An 18,741-nucleotide genomic window follows, 5' to 3' on the forward strand; every position below is an offset into this window, starting at 1 on the left:
TTTGTCTGAAAGGAACTAGGAAGTTCCCAGCAAACGTCACTGGAGAGCACTGGGGATTGAACCCTCTAGGAGTGAAGCAGTATCTGAAACTCTTCCAGATATATGAAGAAGTGGGTGTCTATTTATATCCTGAACTGTAAAATAAAATATATCCACCTGCAAAGTTAAAGCAAAATACATCAGTTAATACCTTCAGGTACAAAACTCATCAGTTTCACATTAGTTTCTTTCACTGTGCTGACATATTTTCTAATGAAACTAACAGTTGACTTGGTTATGCTTTTTCATATGTCTTAAAGGAAAAAGTAAAGAAATGTTTCTCATAAGAAAATGTGGAATTTTGCTGAGTGTTTTTGATTAATTTGATATTAAGCTTTGATTAATATGATGATTAGGCAAAGAAAATATTTAAATACCTGATGTGTTATTATGGTTCTTCAATATTATCCTTCTTGAAAATATAAAGGTACATTTTCATTCATCCCTATTCTAACTTTTTCTTATTTTGTCTTATTGTTGTTGTAAATAATAGATTTGCTTGCAGAAATATGCAGCAGTTAACTGTTACATATTAAGTATTTCTAGCTAGAGAGTACATTTAAAAATGAAATTTCAGAACTGTTTTTCCTTAATTTCTCTTATCTTTATAACTACCTATATGGCTTTTTCTTCTGTTTATAATTATCTTGGAGTGATCCTTTTTTTCAAAGTCTGTACTTCCAGGGAGGAACAGTAACATTTGTAACACAGAATTTGGAAATGCAAAGTGCCTTAAAATACATATAACCAAAAGGGAGAACTTAATGAGTAGTAATTTTGGTGAAACTGCTCCTCATTTTGGTTAGTCCAGGTTATCTGAGGAAAATAAAATTGTCTCTGTGAAGAACAGGTCACTCCTTACTGGTTTTAAACTCAGTTTTCTCAGTTTACATTAATAACAAGCTGTATGTTTACTTTCCCATTTGGCATAGAATTATTAAAATAGAATCTATGTATAAAGACATTATTTTCTCACATTATGGCTAATTTTTCAAAGAATTGAATGTCTGTGTTTTTTTATCCCTTCACAGAGTTTCTTCAGTTTGCCATCTCTAATACAACCTCCTGCTTAAAGCAGGGGCTGTTACAAGATCCAAGCAGGTATCTCAGGGCTTTATTTAGTTGTTTCTTCATAATTAATTAAGCCTCATATCACCTCTGTTAAGTGGGTGTCATCTCTGAGTACTATACCAATTTTACATTTGTGTAAACTGAGAGATCGAGAGTTGTGATTTGCAAAGAAGCATGCAGCAAATAAATGAAAAGTTTGTCAACAGGACCATGTTGTACACAGTTCTATCTTTTACTTAGAGCAGCCATTTCTTTCTTCTTTCCACTTATGTGAACAAGTGGTCTCTTCTTTGTGAATTTTTGTGCATACTTTGTTAATTGATACATGACAAAGATGATCTGGAGTTAATATTTGAAATTTTTACAGTCATGCTGCCACACAAGGTTTTGTTTTCCTAGAAACTCTATGGGTTCTTTCTAATTTGTCTTTGAGACTCATTTAATTTTCTTTACAGTGGAAAAGAAGAAAACTGAGACAGGACTGAGGTTCCTTTTTGTATACAGGTCCTCCTGATAAAAGAGGAGGGATGTGTTGAAGTCTGCACTACTGTCAGTTTGAGCAGGAAGTGTGACAAATCAAGTAACGAATGCTGAAGAGTAAAAGCAAAATAAAATAAAAATATTTTATCGTTAAATTTATTTTTTTAACAGAGCTAAATAGTACTGATTTAAAAGACTGCATCAGTGAAAATAGCCTCAGTAGCAATGCCAGTCTTCCCAGTGTCCAGAGCTGCCGACGACTTCGAGAGAGGAGAGTTGCAAGCTGGGCTGTGTCATTTGAACGCCTTCTTCAGGATCCTGTTGGTGTTAAATATTTTTCAGTAAGTTTTGAGGGATGGCAAGAGGCCTTTCAAGATTTCTGATACTGCTGCAGTTGTTTTTCTGTGTTCTGTTTTTTCTTTCTTGACACTGTCCTTACCTAGGACTCGAGACAGGAGTTGTTACGCAGTTATCTGAGCATCTTCCTAAGTTTAAAATAGTTTGCATTTGAAGGAGAGTTCATAGTAATACGCATATATTTCTGGATAGCAAAAGTTTCAGATAAAAATATAGGCTGTACTTTTTAATGTATCTGACTAGAAAGCTTTCCAATTTTCTAAAATACTTGAATTTGGTTATATTTATATCTGCAGCCTTTGAAAAAAAAAAGAGGCAGTAGTTTCCTATAAACTGGTAAGGTATTAATGTTTGCCTGCTGAAGTGTTGGAAGCCGCAGAAAGTTTTTGCAGTGATTGCTTCAAAATGTTTTAAGAAATTCTTTTTGGAAGCAATTAAGGTAGCTAACAGCACTGCTTAAAGCTGTAGCTTACAGGAGTAGTGTTGAGTATTTGCAAAGCATAAATTAAGCTTCTTCACAGCACATTTTTGAAGTTATAGGTAGTATCATCTGTTTTACGTGTAAGAAAATAGAGTTTTATACACTTTGCACTGGTGCAGTGAAAGCCTGTTGCAGAGTTGGAATCACAGGACAGTTTGTGCTTTCCAAGAAATTTTTTGCAAACAGGATGTAAGCAAACCTATGCTATAAGAGATCTAGGTTATTGGATTCCTTTATTTGATACAAAAGTGCATTAAAATATAAAAATATTAATTGGCAAACATCCATGCTTAATACTGTGGGGACCCAAAACCTGACATTAGCAGTGAACACCTGTTTGAGGAAATGGTGAAGATGCATATGACATAATATATCCTGGATGTTACATTTTCTGTCTTTCCATTTTTCTTAGTAGAATAACCTGAATTACTAATGTTTCTGCTTATATATTGACACAGAATGATCTTATGTTAGAATCCACCTGAAAAATTATGTAGTGTGCTACTGACAGTTTCTTTTTTCTCATTAAGTCGGCAGTAAACTTCTGTACACTTGAGCAAGTAAGCCTTAAAAGCTGCCATAAAGAAGTCACGGTGCCTAAAAAGAAACCTTTTTAAGTGCTATATTAACGTTCTTTCAAAAGGAAGCTTAGAAGGCCCATGGACTGAGAAGGGAGTCACCTATAACTATCCAAAAGATAGATTTCTGCCAGTATTGAATAACAATGGAGCACTGGCAATTGATTTCCAATCCATACTGAGCATCTTGGTGCATTTGGGATTCAGCATGCAAAGACCTTTCCTGAGGACAGCTTTGTCACAGAGCAGGAATAACTCTGTGAGAAGAAAAGATCTTGCATGTTTTGCAAATACTGCTATTTTGCATAATAGTTTGCTGATCACAGAGCAGTCATCTAGGAAGTGAGACACCTGATTACAAGCTCCCTCCTCAAGGGGTTCAAACCAACAACTCCAGCTTTCCGTCCACGTGTGACAACTGGTGGGCTCTGTAATGTTCCAATGGCACCCCTCAGTCTTCCTGCTGAAGCTGAGGTGTTGTACAGCCAGCTGTGCCCAAATTCTGTGGCCAGAAAGCAAGCAAGCAGGGGACAGACTAGATTTTGTAGTGAAGATGCTGAGTGGGGAAGCAGCCAGTTGGGTTTCAGTTCCTGCTTGCTGATTTGATTGTCTTGTAATCTGTAATTGCATGTAAAATGCAGAAATGTCCTCTGACTACTCTCTGACTTTGATGTTTCAGGTTAGGTATGTGAAAAACTTTTTCTCCAAGTTGAGAGCTTGGTAGTGAATTTAGACTCGTTATACTATAGTGTATCTCAGCTTGTTTCTTACAGTTGGATTCTCTAAACTTGGTGTATACTTAAAAGCACAAGTAATTTTTAATTATTTCTGTGAAGATTCCTCTTGGCCTACTTTCCAAAATGGGTTTATCTCTTAAGGAAGCTTGAGTGATGCCAGTGTGACTGGTGAAGTGGTGACTGGTGAACTGTGAAGGCTGTTACTTGTTACTATTCTCAGCTGTATACAATTAAAAAGAAATGAGAAAGAAGAGAAATCCTGGGCATGTATTAGACATGCACTGATTTTTACTTTTGAAGAAAACTGAACTGTGAGACTGATTGAAATGTTACTGTTATGTAAACTTAGCAAGCATTATAAATATGTTGTTTGAAATGGCAAGTAACTTCTTTTCTTTCACACATTTATTTACTCATTTGTTGTTGGTTTTTTTCCCCTAGGATTTTCTACGGAAAGAATTTAGTGAAGAAAATATTTTATTTTGGCAGGCCTGTGAATATTTTAACCATGTACCTGCACATGATAAAAAAGAGGTAGGTCAATTCTGTATTTGAATATGTGGTGTTGCATACTAAAAATTGTTATTTCTTCAAGATCATTGAAGTTATTGGAGCTGTGCTTGTCTTTTTAATGTGTATAATTTCCTCAATCTCCTGAAAGTTCTATCCCTAGTTTAAGGTGTTGAATATATGTAGACTGCAGTGAAGTGCAGAGGTAGCTCTGTAAAAAGCAGCAAAGATAAACCAGATGTTGATAAATGGCTACCTGCAATTCCCAGTGCAAGTGTGTGCCAAGCAAGTTAGTTCGGCATGTCAAGGAGAGGTGAGAATGAGTCTGTTGTGCTCTGTCAGCCTCCACTAGCCAAGATAATGTGTTTATAACAGATATACTTGCTGCTGTAGTTGTGTTTATTCACAAATTGTGAGAATCTGCATCTCATCTTTTTAAAGACAGTCCAATGGTGGTCAGGCAGTTTTGGTGAACTTTGAATTTTGTGCAGGTTGGTAGCATTTCTTTTTTGACACCACAGACAAATCTGTTCAGGTTTACACTGTGGAAACAAATTCATTTTGCACATCCCTCTTTGCTCTTTTGTGGACCAATGAGATTTTCCCCACTGTCTTTCATCTTCAAATACTGTATTTTCTGTACACTGCACTTAAGGGCTTGAGATCAGTTTTGTGGGTTTTCAATTATTTCCAAGATGTAGGTGTTTCAAAATAAACAACTTAAAAACAGAGCATGAATGTTTTAAACAGTAAATATTAACATATATGTTTCCTTTCTTAACTTCTAGAAATTGAAGCTTAAAGGATTTTTAAAAATAGTATCTGTTATGTAAAAGATCTAAAATAAATCTATTTTGCTCTGTAAGATTGCGTTTGATGTGCTTCACCTTTATTAATTCCATAGTTTGATTAAATTTTATTTTGATGGTAACTTTTTGAAATCTTAAAGGAAAAACTCTTATTTATATGCCTAAAACTAACAAAAGCTTTTAAATGAAAAATGCTTATATATTAAGGGAAGTGGAGTGGCTGTATATTTTTGTGTGATATAAATACTCATGTAAAAAATACTGATGTAAAAATATGTTTGCAAAGCAAACTTAAATTTAGCATTTCTTTTCTATAGCTTTCTTACAGAGCTCGGGAGATCTTCAGTAAATTCCTATGTAGCAAAGCTACAACTCCAGTTAATATTGATAGCCAGGCACAGTTGGCAGATGATATTCTCAATTCTCCACATCCAGATATGTTCAAGGAACAGCAGCTTCAGGTAAGTGTAGAAAACATGACTGTTTTACATCTATGTCTTATCTTTTAATCTCTTTAAAATCTACCTTAAAATCTGGAAGTTTAGTGTCACGTGCTTTTGTTTTGCTGTGCATAAAAAGGCAGAGAATTTAAGATCACAGATTCTGTTAGCAAAGTAGAAAGAGGCTGTATGTACATTTGCATATATTTGGAAAATTGACATTAGCTAAAAAATAGCCTAAAAAATACTGTTTCTGAAGTAAAGGCTTCTTCCAAGTACATAATGCCATGTGGTGCAACAGCATTGTATATATTTATGCAATATATATATTGCATCTGGTTGCTTATTTAATGGGCAGTTGTGTACACAAATTGTGTCTGATTTTGGCTGAAGTGGTTTGACAACTTGTCTGTTCTATTGAAGGAGTCCTTCCCTTGTGCTTTAATAGAACTGTCAAAGAGCTTGTTAAAACTCTCTTTGTCTGAAGACCTCTGTAGTGGATGTGTTTTAAATAATTTTTGATGTTCAGAACAGTTATGTAACAACAGGATACATTTCACATTTTCTATAGAATTTAAGTTTCTTCTTTGGTAACTCCTACCCTAATAATTTATTAGTAGAATGAATTTTGAAATCATGTTATGTAGGAATCAAGGATATAGCTCTAACTGCATAAATGAAGCAGGTCACAATCTTAGTCTTTGTGCAACCTCCAATTTCATGCTTTGGTGGTATAAGAGCAGATGAGTATAATATCCTCCTCCATCTGCAGACTGGAGATAGGAAGGTAGGTGCAACTGCTGGCCTTGTAGCTTCTGGCATTACAGCTACCCCCATACACCTACCAAGAATCCTAAGGGAATTACCACCCATGATGTTCCCAGAGGTTTTTTCATGCATTCTTCTTGGCTTTAGGTGGCCCATGCCTGAATTGCTCTTCATCCTTTCCCAGTTTTTTTGGTGGAGCAGATGGTGTTCTTATGAGTCTGTTGGCTGTGAAGGTGCAAGTTTTCATCCTCTGAAAAATTTCAGTCCTTAAGTTGAAGGGCTACCTGTTCTCTTACATTATCAATGCTGCTGTAGTTCTCCTGCCAGATGTCTCAGTCAGTTTCTCTCTCTGAAAAATATGTTAAACCAGGAGGAGAATTATTTTCTGCCAGAGTAAGCAGCCTCAGAGCTAGGTGTGCCAGCTAAGGAACTAGTGGTGTATGTGGTTGAGGTTGGTGTTGGGTAATCAGCTGCCTTGCAGGCCTTTAATATTTTGGTTTCACTGAGTGGTGGTTTGCAGGAGGTCAGTTTGTGGTCCTGGTGGGTGGCCTGACCTCAGGAACACAACTGTTGGTTACCTGTAGTTATTGCAGCACACCTATAGATTTTCAAAGTTCAGCTCAGTGTGGTGAAACTATCTTAATAATGTGAAGGGTCTGCATTTGTGGTCTTTCACAAGATTTTTTAGGTTCCAGCACTGAGCATATGGAGTGCAGAAGTGCTGATCTGTGGTGGTGGTCAGTGTTATATGGTGCTGGGGAATACGGAGTGTTGCTGTAAGGCTGCAGTGGAGCTGCAGAAGTGTTTGTGGAAAGGTGCCTTGGAAAGCATGACTGGGGCTCTTACCTCTCTTGTACAGCCTGTTGGGAACATTGCTGGAAGTTGCTTTCTGTCCATAGCCTCATAAATTTGCCCTTGTGTCCGTTGTTAGAGGTGGCAATAATGTGACTGTAGATGCAGACAAAATCAGAGAATCATAGAATGGATTTGGTTGGAAGGGACCTCAAAGATCACCCAGTTCCAATTTCCCTGAATGGGCAGGGACACCTTCCACTAGACCAGGTCACTCAAAGCCTCATCCAACCTGGTCTTGGGCACTTCCAGGATAAGGCATTCACAACCTTCTTGGGAAACATCTTCCAGTGTCTTACCAGCCTTACACAAAGGAATTTCTTCTTATGTCTAACATAAATCTACCCTCTTCCAGCTTAAAACCATTGCTCTTTGTCTTCATGCTACAAACCCTTGTGAAAAGTCCCTCCCCAGCTTTCTTATAGGCCCACTTTTGGTACTGGAAGGCTGCTGTAAGGTCTTCTTGGAGCCCTCTCTTCTCCAGGTTGAACAGTTCTCTCAGCCTGTCTTCACAGGAGAGCTGCTCCAGCCCTCTGTTCATCTTTGTGCCCCTCCTCTGGACTCACTCCAAGAGCTCCATGTCCTTCCTTTTGGGGGCTTCAGAACTGAACACAGTTTTGCAGGTGAGGTCTTGCCAGAGCAGAGAGGCAGAGTCACCTCCCTTGACTTGCTGGCCATGCTCTTTTTGATGCAGTCAGATACCTGTTTAGAATTTCACTGATTCTTGTAGTAAAATAAGAACAAGCATTTTGATTGTTTCCATCACCATGTTTGAGCGTCGGTCACCTAAAGTACTAAAATAAGAACAAAATATCATTTCCTTCACGTAGAGTTGTGTAAATGGGTGCAAGTTTTTCTGCCCTTTTTTATGTATAAAGTTCAAGTTATACTTTTATAATAATTTAATGCTTTTATGCTTTTTTATTTGTAAGAACAGGAAATAGTTTCTGATAGGTTTTTCCAAATAAGCAGAAGTTATTAACATGTGTAAATTAATATGATAATAATGCTAAATATAGGAAATTGGTGTGGGCTAGTGTGGGCTAGCAACACAGTAGGGCAGGTGATGATGAGCTCAAGGTAAATTAGTTAAGCTGTCATCACTGTCCAGGAAAATTAAAAGGTTGGAATGTTTTTGCTATATTAAGTATATTTAATCAGCACACTTCAACTCTGCAGTAACTCTCCTCTTGTTTCTTAGTTCTCTGCAATATTTTTCTTTATTCTTCATGCCCAAAAGGGAATAAGAATTTCATCTTCTTTTGGTGCTGGATTTTGTGGAAGGGCCAATCTGTCATCTTATCATCTTGAAAATGTATTACATTTGAGGTATTTGTGTTATCTGTGCTGTAGAATCACATCTTATATTTTTGAGGGACAAATTGCTTTTAGCTTTAAAATACTGTGATTTATTCAGGAGTGTAGACTCGAAGTTTTAATTTTCTTCAAAAACCCTGTGAACAGGTTTTTTATTTTTTGTATTTGTTATTTCAGGTTTTTCAGTTTCTGAGCTTGTTTTCCTGTTATTGTGCGCAGACTTTACTTAATGTTTTCCTCCAATAACTGTGTATCAGCAGGGCCTCTGTGAGTCCCCGAGACTGAGGCATTTTGATTTCTTTTAATTTCTACTTTGTGCATTTCTACTCTGTTTTGGCAATACACTGTGGTATTTTTCTTGGAATTCAGCAGAACTCAAGAAATGTTTCAAAGCTGTGTGCATTGTGGACACTGAACAATTCATTGAGCCTTGGCCTGAAGACTACATGAGCTCTGAAACTAGTTAACTTTTTGATTTTTGCCAGTGTCCCTGCCTGTGGTCAGAGAAGGATTGTATTTTGCATAGTCTGTGTGTGAGAGAGATTTGTGAGCAAGTTTTCAGGTGGGAAGAATCACTGATTGCAGATTGTATCTTTGATGCTGCACGAGAGCACATCAGTCTTGTGCTGAGCTGTTTCAGCATGTTAAGCTGGGGAAGCTAACCCTACAAATATATTTTTTCCATAATTTACTATACAAAAAAGAGTTTGTTACAGGGCCCAACAAACGCAACAGAAGGCACCTAAGAAGGAATGGGAGTATATGGGGCAAGAATGGTGAAGTCAGATTTCAGTAGGTTTGTCAGAAAAGCTTTGGGCTGATGCTTGCTGAGAAGGGTAGCTCTGCATCATCTGAAAAGTTGTTTCCATCTGCAGCAAGTGATGGACTTCCCTGTAGATTCATGGGTTGTGCATACTGTGCTTTGCTTGTAGGTAATTTGTCATGTCCCAAGAAGGCAGCACTCATACTGTTTTTTTCATACTGTTTTTTTAGATCAGGTGAATCGCTAAAGAAGATATAAAGGTGTGAATTCACTTAAAACTAACAGTTTGCAAAGGTGGAACAAGAATGTCAAACCTTCTGTTTAGCATTTAAGAAAGACCTTATTTTCCTTTTCTTCATTAAATTTAGACTCAGGCATTTGCTCCAGGCCTGGTGTACAGCTGCTTCCCTCTTACGTGGATAAAGAGTAATGTTGATCTTGCCCAGAGCAGCCATTTGATGGAAACTGTTCTTTCTCAATGTCTTGATTTTACAGCACCTTCATTATTGAATCTTCCAGAGATATTGATCTCTCTTTCCCCTTATGATTTGGCACAGGAATGTTGTACAGTATTGTAAAGGACTCTCTGCTCCTCCCCATGTCAGTAATTGACCTTGTGTATCTTGCATCATTACAGACTATTGCAAATTGTGATTATGTCATATTCATGAGTTTTAGACCATGAACTTTTTTCTTGTTCACAGCTACCTTAAAACTTACTTGCATAATTTAATCCTGTCATACACGGTGCTGATGTAATAATCTTAAAAAAAATATATTTAACCTAGCATGGCTAGGTTGCTACATGCTTCTTACAGAATGTTCAACAGCATAAAAGCAGTGAATGAGAGCTGTGAGGGTGGTGTTGTCAAGGCTCTACAGCATCTCAGCTTCTCATGCACTTTGCACAAATCTTAGCATTTTCCTAAAGATGTGCTAAGAGAATACATCAAATTATGTTTCACTTAAAGCTGGTGTAGTTTTAAACTGTTATGTCTACTGCAGTTTACAGCCTAAATTTTGTGGGAGTTGGATGTTGCTTAGCAGCTTCCTTTTCTTAATGTTTTAAGCTTCTGTAACCATTATCCATTGCATTTTATTTGCAGATATTTAACTTGATGAAGTTTGATAGCTACACTCGTTTTCTCAAATCCCCTCTTTACCAAGAATGCATCTTAGCTGAAGTAGAAGGTCGTCCTCTTCCTGATCCTCAGCGTGTTCCCAGCAGCCCCACTTCTAAGCACAGTATCAGTTCTGAGAAGTCCAATATCTCAACACCAAAAAAGGTTACTTTTGTATTGCACTTATCTAAAAACTGTTTTAAATTATGTTTTTCAAGTTCTTTAGAAGATAAAAAGTATCTAAAAATCAATTAGAATGTTTGTTTATTGGTACCAGTAAGTGTAATTACAAAGTTTTTATGTACTTACGAAAATACTTATTTTTCAAATCCATATCTTTGAATCAGATTGCTACCTATTAACTTCCTAACATAATTTTAAACATTTATTGTTATTTAAATATATGTGTACAAATAAAAAATTAGGATTATTTTAATGCATCAGTTCAGGAACTTGTTTTGATTTAATACAGGAATTAATATGTGGTATTTTAACCTTTGCTGAGAGCAGACATTTGATCAGAAGTTGGATATGGCTTCAATTAATCTGACTCGTCTTTACAGAAGATAGTGTTTAAAAGTTTTTAGCCCCTACTGAATTAAGATAACTCTGTGTAAAACAGACACAGTTGCTTAAAAATGAGACCAGTAGTCTTAGTGATTTAATATTATTGAGTTCATTTTTCTTCATGTAAATAATACCACCATAGTATTACATAACTGTATGTGTAAATTATAACTTGGCTTTTTTCATGTCAGTCACTACACATTGGCCCATCTGCTATTATGTATTTTTATGGTGAGGAGCCTTTTTAAAACTAGCATTTTAAGGAATGATTTTAATAATCTAACAAGAATTGTAGCTTGTTAAAAGCAAGTTTATTTTAATATCAGACATTCCTGCTGTTTTTATTCTTCAGCACCACTAAATACTTTGATTAGACTTGTAAATGTTACACGATACTTTATCATTGTCTTTAAATACAGTTTGAGTTCCAGCCTAGCCTAGGAAAAATATCTGAAATATGGAAATTAAATTCTGTGTTTTAAAAGCAAGGCAAACGGCCTTTCAACATTATCTTAGTAATTAGTGATGAAGAGTTTTTTCATGTTTGCAGGAGCTCTTGGTGGATTGTTTCCAACTCCTGTTTTTGTACTCCATACCAACTAGCACATTTCCATCTATGTATTTATTTTTGTTTTCACTGGGGTATTTTTTTTTTCTTTTTTTGATTTCTACTGCTGAGAGGATTGCTGGCATATGCACTTGTGAGTGGGGTAAAGACAACAGCTAACCTGACTGTCACACTATCATTTTGGGAAGAGGTGTGGGAGGGTTTATTTTAGAGAATGTACTTATAACTGTGATCCAACCATGTTTTAATTGTGTTTTGGTGATAGTTAAGTGGTAAATCAAAGTCAGGAAGATCTTTAAATGAAGAGTCGGGGGAGGAGGACACTGAGAAGAAAAAAAGGGGAACATTTTTCTCATGGTCAAGAAGTAAGAGTTTGGGAAAATCACAGAAGAGAAGAGAAAATGGTGATTATCCAAATGGTGAGTATTCACATTCTACTTTGATGCAAAGTTGTTTCAGCAGCAGATTTCATTAATCCCATCATGTTTAGTTTGTATCTAAGTGCAACCTTTGGTATGACAGAGGGAGAAGCAACTTGTAAGTCAGGAGGGTATAGAGTGGCTACTATCACTGAAATTTTTATGGAAACAGATCTACAAATAAGTAGACAAAAGTATAAAGATATATAAATTTGTTTTTATTGACTCCCAAGAGGCTTTTTTTCCCTGCTTTATAGTAGACTCTGCATTTCTATGTGCTAGCAATTGCTTTTTCAAGCAGAGAGCTATTGTTTTCATAGCAAGATAACTTCAACTCTTTACAGAGAAGTTCAGGAGCTGAGCATGCAAATAGTGCTATAGTTACAGCTGTTTAAAAATTCCTCCATGTTATCCTGCTTTTGTTTTATTAGTACTACACAGGTATGTTCATTTTTGAACACCTGTTTCCACTTTTTCTGACTAAAATGAAAAAAGAAGAGTTAGAGTTGTGAAAGCCTTTGAAATTTGCTGCTTTATTGATTAACTGTTTCTGAGAGTTTATGGAAACTATGAAATCACCCTATGAAATCACCTGATGTAGCCTGTAGATGAAGAGATGAAGGTTTTGCTTTACCTCATTGCATCAAGTTAAAAAGAAAAGATAAATTACATTGAAGCACCATATTGTTGCTGTGCTTTCTTCTCTGGTTTCTAGTGAAGGCCCAGACCCACAAGGTCATATGGTTAAAGTGTTCTCAGTATACTCATGTGAAAAGGCATCAGAGGCATTTGCTAAGATTATAGGCGTAAACTTCTGAAAGTGGCTGGTAATTGTCTTAGATTTTAGTTTTGTAACATTAAGCTTGCACTTTTTTGTCATCTTTTTGTGAACAGATTCTCTTCAGTCCAATGGATTATCATACAGACGGGAATCACAAGGCTCCATGTCATCCACTGCTAGTCTTGACTTGGTAATGCCTGGCTCTACATAATGAAGTGGGGAAGCAGTGAAAACAGTGAATTTACTAGTTTTCTAAGTAGAGTGAAGTAATTTATTTGAAGTAATACCTTGAGAAAGGGTCTTTTTATATAATGCTTCTTATTTTGTCCTTGCAACAGATAGCCTATGCATCTTTTCTTTCTTAACCTCAGAATAAAAGTTTGCCTTTCAAAGTGAGGTACTGTAGTTTTCTATAAAAAAGTTTTTCTGCCTACCAGAGCTTTGAGATTGTGTTCTCAACATACATGTTAACAGTTTTCCCTCTACTTGATCTCTACGTAGTCTGTGTTAAGGCTGATTTCTGTGGTACCAGTGCTTGTCATGCTTCTTTCCTCTCTGCTTCTTTTAAAGTTGTGAATTACAACTTGCCATTACAACTTAACTCTGTTTCTAAATTTTGAGAAAAGAGAATTTCCTTGCAAACAATGTGATTTTGTCACAGTATGTAGGAAAATATTGTGTTCCTCAGGTACTGTTCAGTTTTGGGCCCCTCACTACAAGAAGGACATTGAGGTGCTGGAGGGTGTCTAGAGATGGGCAGTGAAGCTCATGAAGGGTCTAGAGCACAGGTTTTGCAAGGAGCCACTGAAGGAACTGGGGTTGTTTAGCCTGCAGAAAGGCTGAAGGGAAACCTTACTGCTCTCTACAGCTACCTGGAAGGAGATGTAGTGAGGTGCAGGTCAAGTTCTTTCCCCAGGTAACAAGACCTGGGGAATGGCCTCAAGTTGTGCCAGGCAAGGTGTAGATTGGATATTAGGACAAATTTCTTCACTGAAGGGGTTGTCAAGCATTGGAACAGGCTGCCCAGGGAAGTGGTTGAGCCCCCATCCCTGGAGGTATTTAAAAGATGTGGTGTGGTGTGTAGGAACATGGTTTACTAGTGGAGTTGCCAGCATCAGGTTGAAAGTTGGACTCAGTGTTAAAGATCTTTTTCAACCAAAATGGTGCCATGATTCTGTGATTCTATATATTCAGTGAAGACACTGATTTCTTGCAGTCAAGATATGCATTTGCAGTGTTAAACTAATAAAACACAAAATCAAAACAGTATTAATAATAGAAAATCAATGTAATATGAATTTATTTTAACTACATTGATATGAAGAAAGAATATAAAAATGGGAATTATTTTGTAGTCTTGGTATCCCTCTAGTAGACCAGATACTAGAAATTATGTAATTTTGCCTATGCTGCAAGTATTCATCAGGGAAGCAGGCATGACAAAGACATGTTTACCTCTGTTGCAGAAAACTCTTGTCTTAAAAACAAAAAATGCAAAGCCTCCTTAAAGCAGCAACTCCTCTTTTTTCTCCCACTCTAACTGACTAAGTCAGGAAGTTACTGTGATTTGGATGAGAAGCACCAAGGTAGAGAAGAGAAAAAGCACGATGAGTACTCTAAAAGACTGTTGAAATAATTTTTTTTTTAGTGTCCTTTTAAGTGAGCTTTTCTGTTAAAAAAACCTAACTTCTAATGTTTCATAGCAGTATTATTAGTCTACTGTTACTCTAGAATAAAGGTCAATGCCATGCCCTTTAGCCTTAATCCATAACATTGTACTTTTTTTCTCTTTAATAAAAAAAAAAAGTGAATTATTTTTAAAGTATTAATTTTTCTGTGGGGTATTTGTATGTATGATGTTCAGATTATGTTAAAAAAAAGAGGAAATTTGAGGAACCTTGTGTTTAAATGGGTTCCTATTTATTTAAAATTTTTTTTCCTAATGTGCCAACAGTAATTTTTACATCAGCAGGTCATTGTCAGTATAGATACTTAGTATTTGGAAGTTAAATAAGATTTTACTTACTTATTACACTTTGTGATTGTCATTTCTGTTCTATAGTTTGAAGATCTTGTTTTACACACACACTGTCTAAAACTTGAATCTGTTCTTGAAATCTTGAAATACATTTGGATTTATGTAATGCTGTTAGCTTTACCTAAACAGCTGTGGCTTTTTTTTCAGGATTTAAGTTTATCTGCTATTTGTGTTATTTGGAATGATTTCTAAACTTGGAACATGGTAGAAATTACACTTCTTGGCTTCGTTTGCTTTGGGCAAACTATGAAAGTTTATTCATGTTCCTAATTTTCCTATTGGGCACTGATTTTTCTTTCTTTCTCTTATAAAGTCTGAACCCTCTCGATTGCCTGCATTTGTACCAGATAAAGAGAAGTCCCCCAAATACTGCTGTATAAACCTTCCAGATGGTTCATCAAGCAAAATGGCTGTCAAATCTGGATTTTCTATCAAAGAGGTGCTGTCTGGGCTCTGTGAGAAACATGGCATTAACATTGCAGCAGTGGACCTGTTTTTAGTTGGAGGTGATAAGGTATTGCATATTCCTCTGCTTTTCTTAAAGCATTTTCATACTCATTTTACCAATAAGGAACTGCATTCTCCCAATACTAATGTGTATCTCCTGGCTTTACCTATAGTTTTACATTGGCAATACTAGGTAATTGAAGGAGAATTTTAGTGAAACCAGAACTGGCAGAGTACTGGGATTGGTTACATTAGAGAAAAACAGAAAAGTGCTCTTGCTCCAGCAGAAGTATCTTCAATTCAAAGAGAAGCTATTGATGTGAAACATTTATTTTCTTCCATTCATGCTTATGACGAATCTAGATGATTACAATGACAAAAATAAACAAATTTGCATAGCTGTATACCTGTTCTTTTAAATCTTTTAATGGATATTAAATTGCCATATTCTCTGGTGAATCATTCTATGTAATGCATGATTTAAGATGAATATAGGCTTGTTTTAAAACACTGATTACCTAAATACCTGCTGAGTGAAAGTTGAAGTTTGCTTGTTGTCTCACAACCAGCCAAAATAAAATACAGTTTAATCACCTGCCAGAGTGCATACTCTACCTATATTAATTTGTTGAGCTACCTGAAAATTTTTTTTAACCACTCAGATTTTTTTTTTCTTTCATATTTAAAAATTAATTTCCTGTCTTTCTTTTTGTTCTTGACATGTGCTCTGTAGCCACTTGTATTGCACCAAGACAGCAGCATCCTGGAGTCTCGGGATCTACGTTTAGAAAAACGCACTTTATTTAGGTAAGTCAAAACTACTGTGTTCTTCTGGCATTTTCATTTTCCATTTTCCTATTTGGAAGTATACTGTCAGTTACCTATGCAGCAAAACAGTTGTTAATGCAGAAAAAATTGTCTGACTCCAGTGATAAATACAGGTGGCCATGCAATACAACATCTTTGTCTGCAATCTGGAATCCAGCATTAGGGAGTCCCATTCATTGTACAGGCAAATCAGAAGAAACAGGAACCCTAATGTTTGTAAATGAAAATAATTGGCTTTCACATCCTGTAGTTAGCCCACAGTTTGAGGTTTTTTTGAAGTAAAATTCCATTTTTACTTTCGTTTACACTAACACTTAGGCAAGAGGTATACGTTTAGCATGGACATTCTCTGAGTTACACAGGCACCTGAATTATATATCCTGCCTATGTTTGGGCACTGAAATCCTTTGGTTTAGAGCCAACTGTTAAGTTCTTCTTATACAGATACTGATGAGATTGGGGTACCTCTAAAAAGTAGCTCAGATAAGGGAGAAAAACACAGACCTACAGCAACATTTCCAACTGATTAGAACAGCCCCTAGCAAGATTTAAATGCTGCAAGAGGAAGCTTTCTGGATTGCTCTCTTGGATACAAATGGGATTTTGATACCAATATTCCAGTTCAGGGACTTTTAATTATTATGATGTCTAACTGCTCAAGCTGAAGCAGTTGTGAACAAGTATATAGGACAGAACTGTAGGCCAGATGGACCTTCAGCATCAGGGAGAGCCTTGTTAGTAGCTTGAAGCAGCATCAGTGAGATAGAAATTGAACTTCAAGTCTCCTACTCTTATCCTGAATGCCATATTAAAAAAAAAAAAAAAAAGTCCTTTAAGATTAAGTGGATATATTTACTGATTCTGTGTTCCCATTCAGCTACATCTGTAATTCTGTGCCTTACTGGCAGATTACAGTAATATTAATGGTATAATATTTATTCATCTGAGTATAGATTTATAGCTCTGAGTCTTAATTAGGTCAGTGCCATATTATTGTTTTTAATATGGTTAGAACATATTTCAGTACATTATGTATTTAGTATTGTCGAGGTCTTTTTCTAAATAATCATTCTATTTTTACCCAAAATGCCAGAAAATATTTTAATGTTCCTAAAACCTCCTGAAATAATTATTTCAACAAAATGTTTTGAATATTTGTGATACATTATTGAGCTGCACTTTTCAAATGACTAAGATTTATTTTGTCAGGCATTGTTCATTTTGGCTTTATATTATTTTCCTTTAGGAAGTAGCTATAGTTTCTATTTAAGGGTAGTTCAGATTAGTGAATGTGGTATAGCATATTCAAATCTGAAATTGTGATTGAGCAGTCTTTTGTTAGGTGTGAGTTTATTGAGTTTTCAAATTAAAAAGGAACTTCAAGTAGGCAGTACCATATGCTACTTGTGTGTTAATTAAAGTGCAAAAATGCTCTACATTATTTCCTTCTGTGGGTAGACACTAAGCAAAAATACTCAATTATCTGGAATATTTTCAGACAGAAGACATACTATGTGGATACTACTTGGTTATCTGAATGTCTTCCACTTCCATGTCAATTGCCAGTTAATGATTAAAATTGATAATTTCTATTTATTAGCTGTTGCATTCAAAGACAATGTGAAAGACAAAGTTTTGGTTAGTCAGGTTTCTTGTGTGAAAAGACAGTAAGATTAAGCATCTCATATGTCAGTAATTTGTGTGAGAGAAAAGATGGATTTTACATTTAGTCATGACTGACAAAATCAACAATAATTTTGATTTCTTTTGACATTGTACATTTCTTCTGGAAGTATTGTTCAGTAATAAGCCTCCCCTTGTTATCGTACTGTAGTGCCATTATGGTCAAATGTGGTAATTATGGAGGTATCAGGGCACAGATCAAGAGTCACTAGAAGTAAACTAGTAGAACATTGCTGAAGGAGAATTTTGTATATTTTGTAAATTTTGTTTACTAGAATATTTCGTGCTAAATGTTAAAACTTCTTTGTTTCAGGCTGGATCTTGTTCCAATCAATCGGTCAGTTGGTTTAAAGGCTAAACCCACCAAACCAGTAACAGAGGTCTTAAGGCCTGTGGTTGCAAAATATGGTTTAAATCTTAATGAACTTGTGGCAAGACTGGTAAGTATCCTTTGATGTAGTTCAAGCCGCAATATTTTTTTGTCTGGAGAAGCACGTATGATAGTACCTGAAATTACTCCTATCCTTATAATTAGGCATTGAAATCTGTATTTAACTACATGTTGAGATGAAAATACATAGTAATCATAACCATTATGCTGAATAGTAACTACCTCAAAGCTTTAGTCTGCATCTGGTTTATATTCTCCTTCAGAATAAGTGCAACATCCTGAATATTAGAGCCTGAATTTACCTTCTTCCAGAGCTCAACCTTTCCCATTACGAGCCAGGGAAAGCCATTGTTCCATTATGCTAAGAGTCATGAAAGTTGCCTCAAATCTTCTTGCAGAAAATTTCTGTAGAAGCAGATGATTCAACTTTTTTACTACTAAACACTTGGCCAGCATTTTCTCACTTCTAATATAATGGAATATTAAGGAATGGAAAGATACATCTGGGGTATTTCTAGAATGAACGCTGTCCTGGTTGAATCAGTTCATGTTTTTAATATAACTGAAAAACATGTTTTTATAGATAACGTCATTTAATAAAATTACAAAATTAGCAAAGTGCAACCACTTAAGAATATAAAATAACCTCAGCCTTCCTCTAAAAGCGATTTGCTGAACACTCACAGTAGTGTTCAT

General features: G+C 35.9%; 1 protein-coding gene across 8 annotated transcripts in view; it reads left to right on the forward strand.

Moving 5' to 3' along the window:
* Positions 1-18,741, forward strand: part of RGS12 (regulator of G protein signaling 12) — an 80,441-nt gene that overhangs the window by 45,463 nt on the left and 16,237 nt on the right. For all 8 annotated transcript variants that reach the window (XM_071753381.1, XM_071753380.1, XM_071753384.1 and 5 more), the window contains 9 exons: positions 1,762-1,931; positions 4,185-4,277; positions 5,380-5,523; positions 10,309-10,488; positions 11,724-11,877; positions 12,772-12,848; positions 15,010-15,210; positions 15,877-15,950; positions 17,968-18,094. In XM_071753381.1, the coding sequence (XP_071609482.1) occupies positions 1,762-1,931; positions 4,185-4,277; positions 5,380-5,523; positions 10,309-10,488; positions 11,724-11,877; positions 12,772-12,848; positions 15,010-15,210; positions 15,877-15,950; positions 17,968-18,094 (1,220 nt within the window). The remainder of the gene's footprint in view (positions 1-1,761; positions 1,932-4,184; positions 4,278-5,379; positions 5,524-10,308; positions 10,489-11,723; positions 11,878-12,771; positions 12,849-15,009; positions 15,211-15,876; positions 15,951-17,967; positions 18,095-18,741) is intronic.

Source organism: Heliangelus exortis, chromosome 10 (genome assembly GCF_036169615.1).
Source record: "Heliangelus exortis chromosome 10, bHelExo1.hap1, whole genome shotgun sequence".
NCBI classification, from domain to species: Eukaryota; Metazoa; Chordata; class Aves; order Apodiformes; family Trochilidae; genus Heliangelus; species Heliangelus exortis.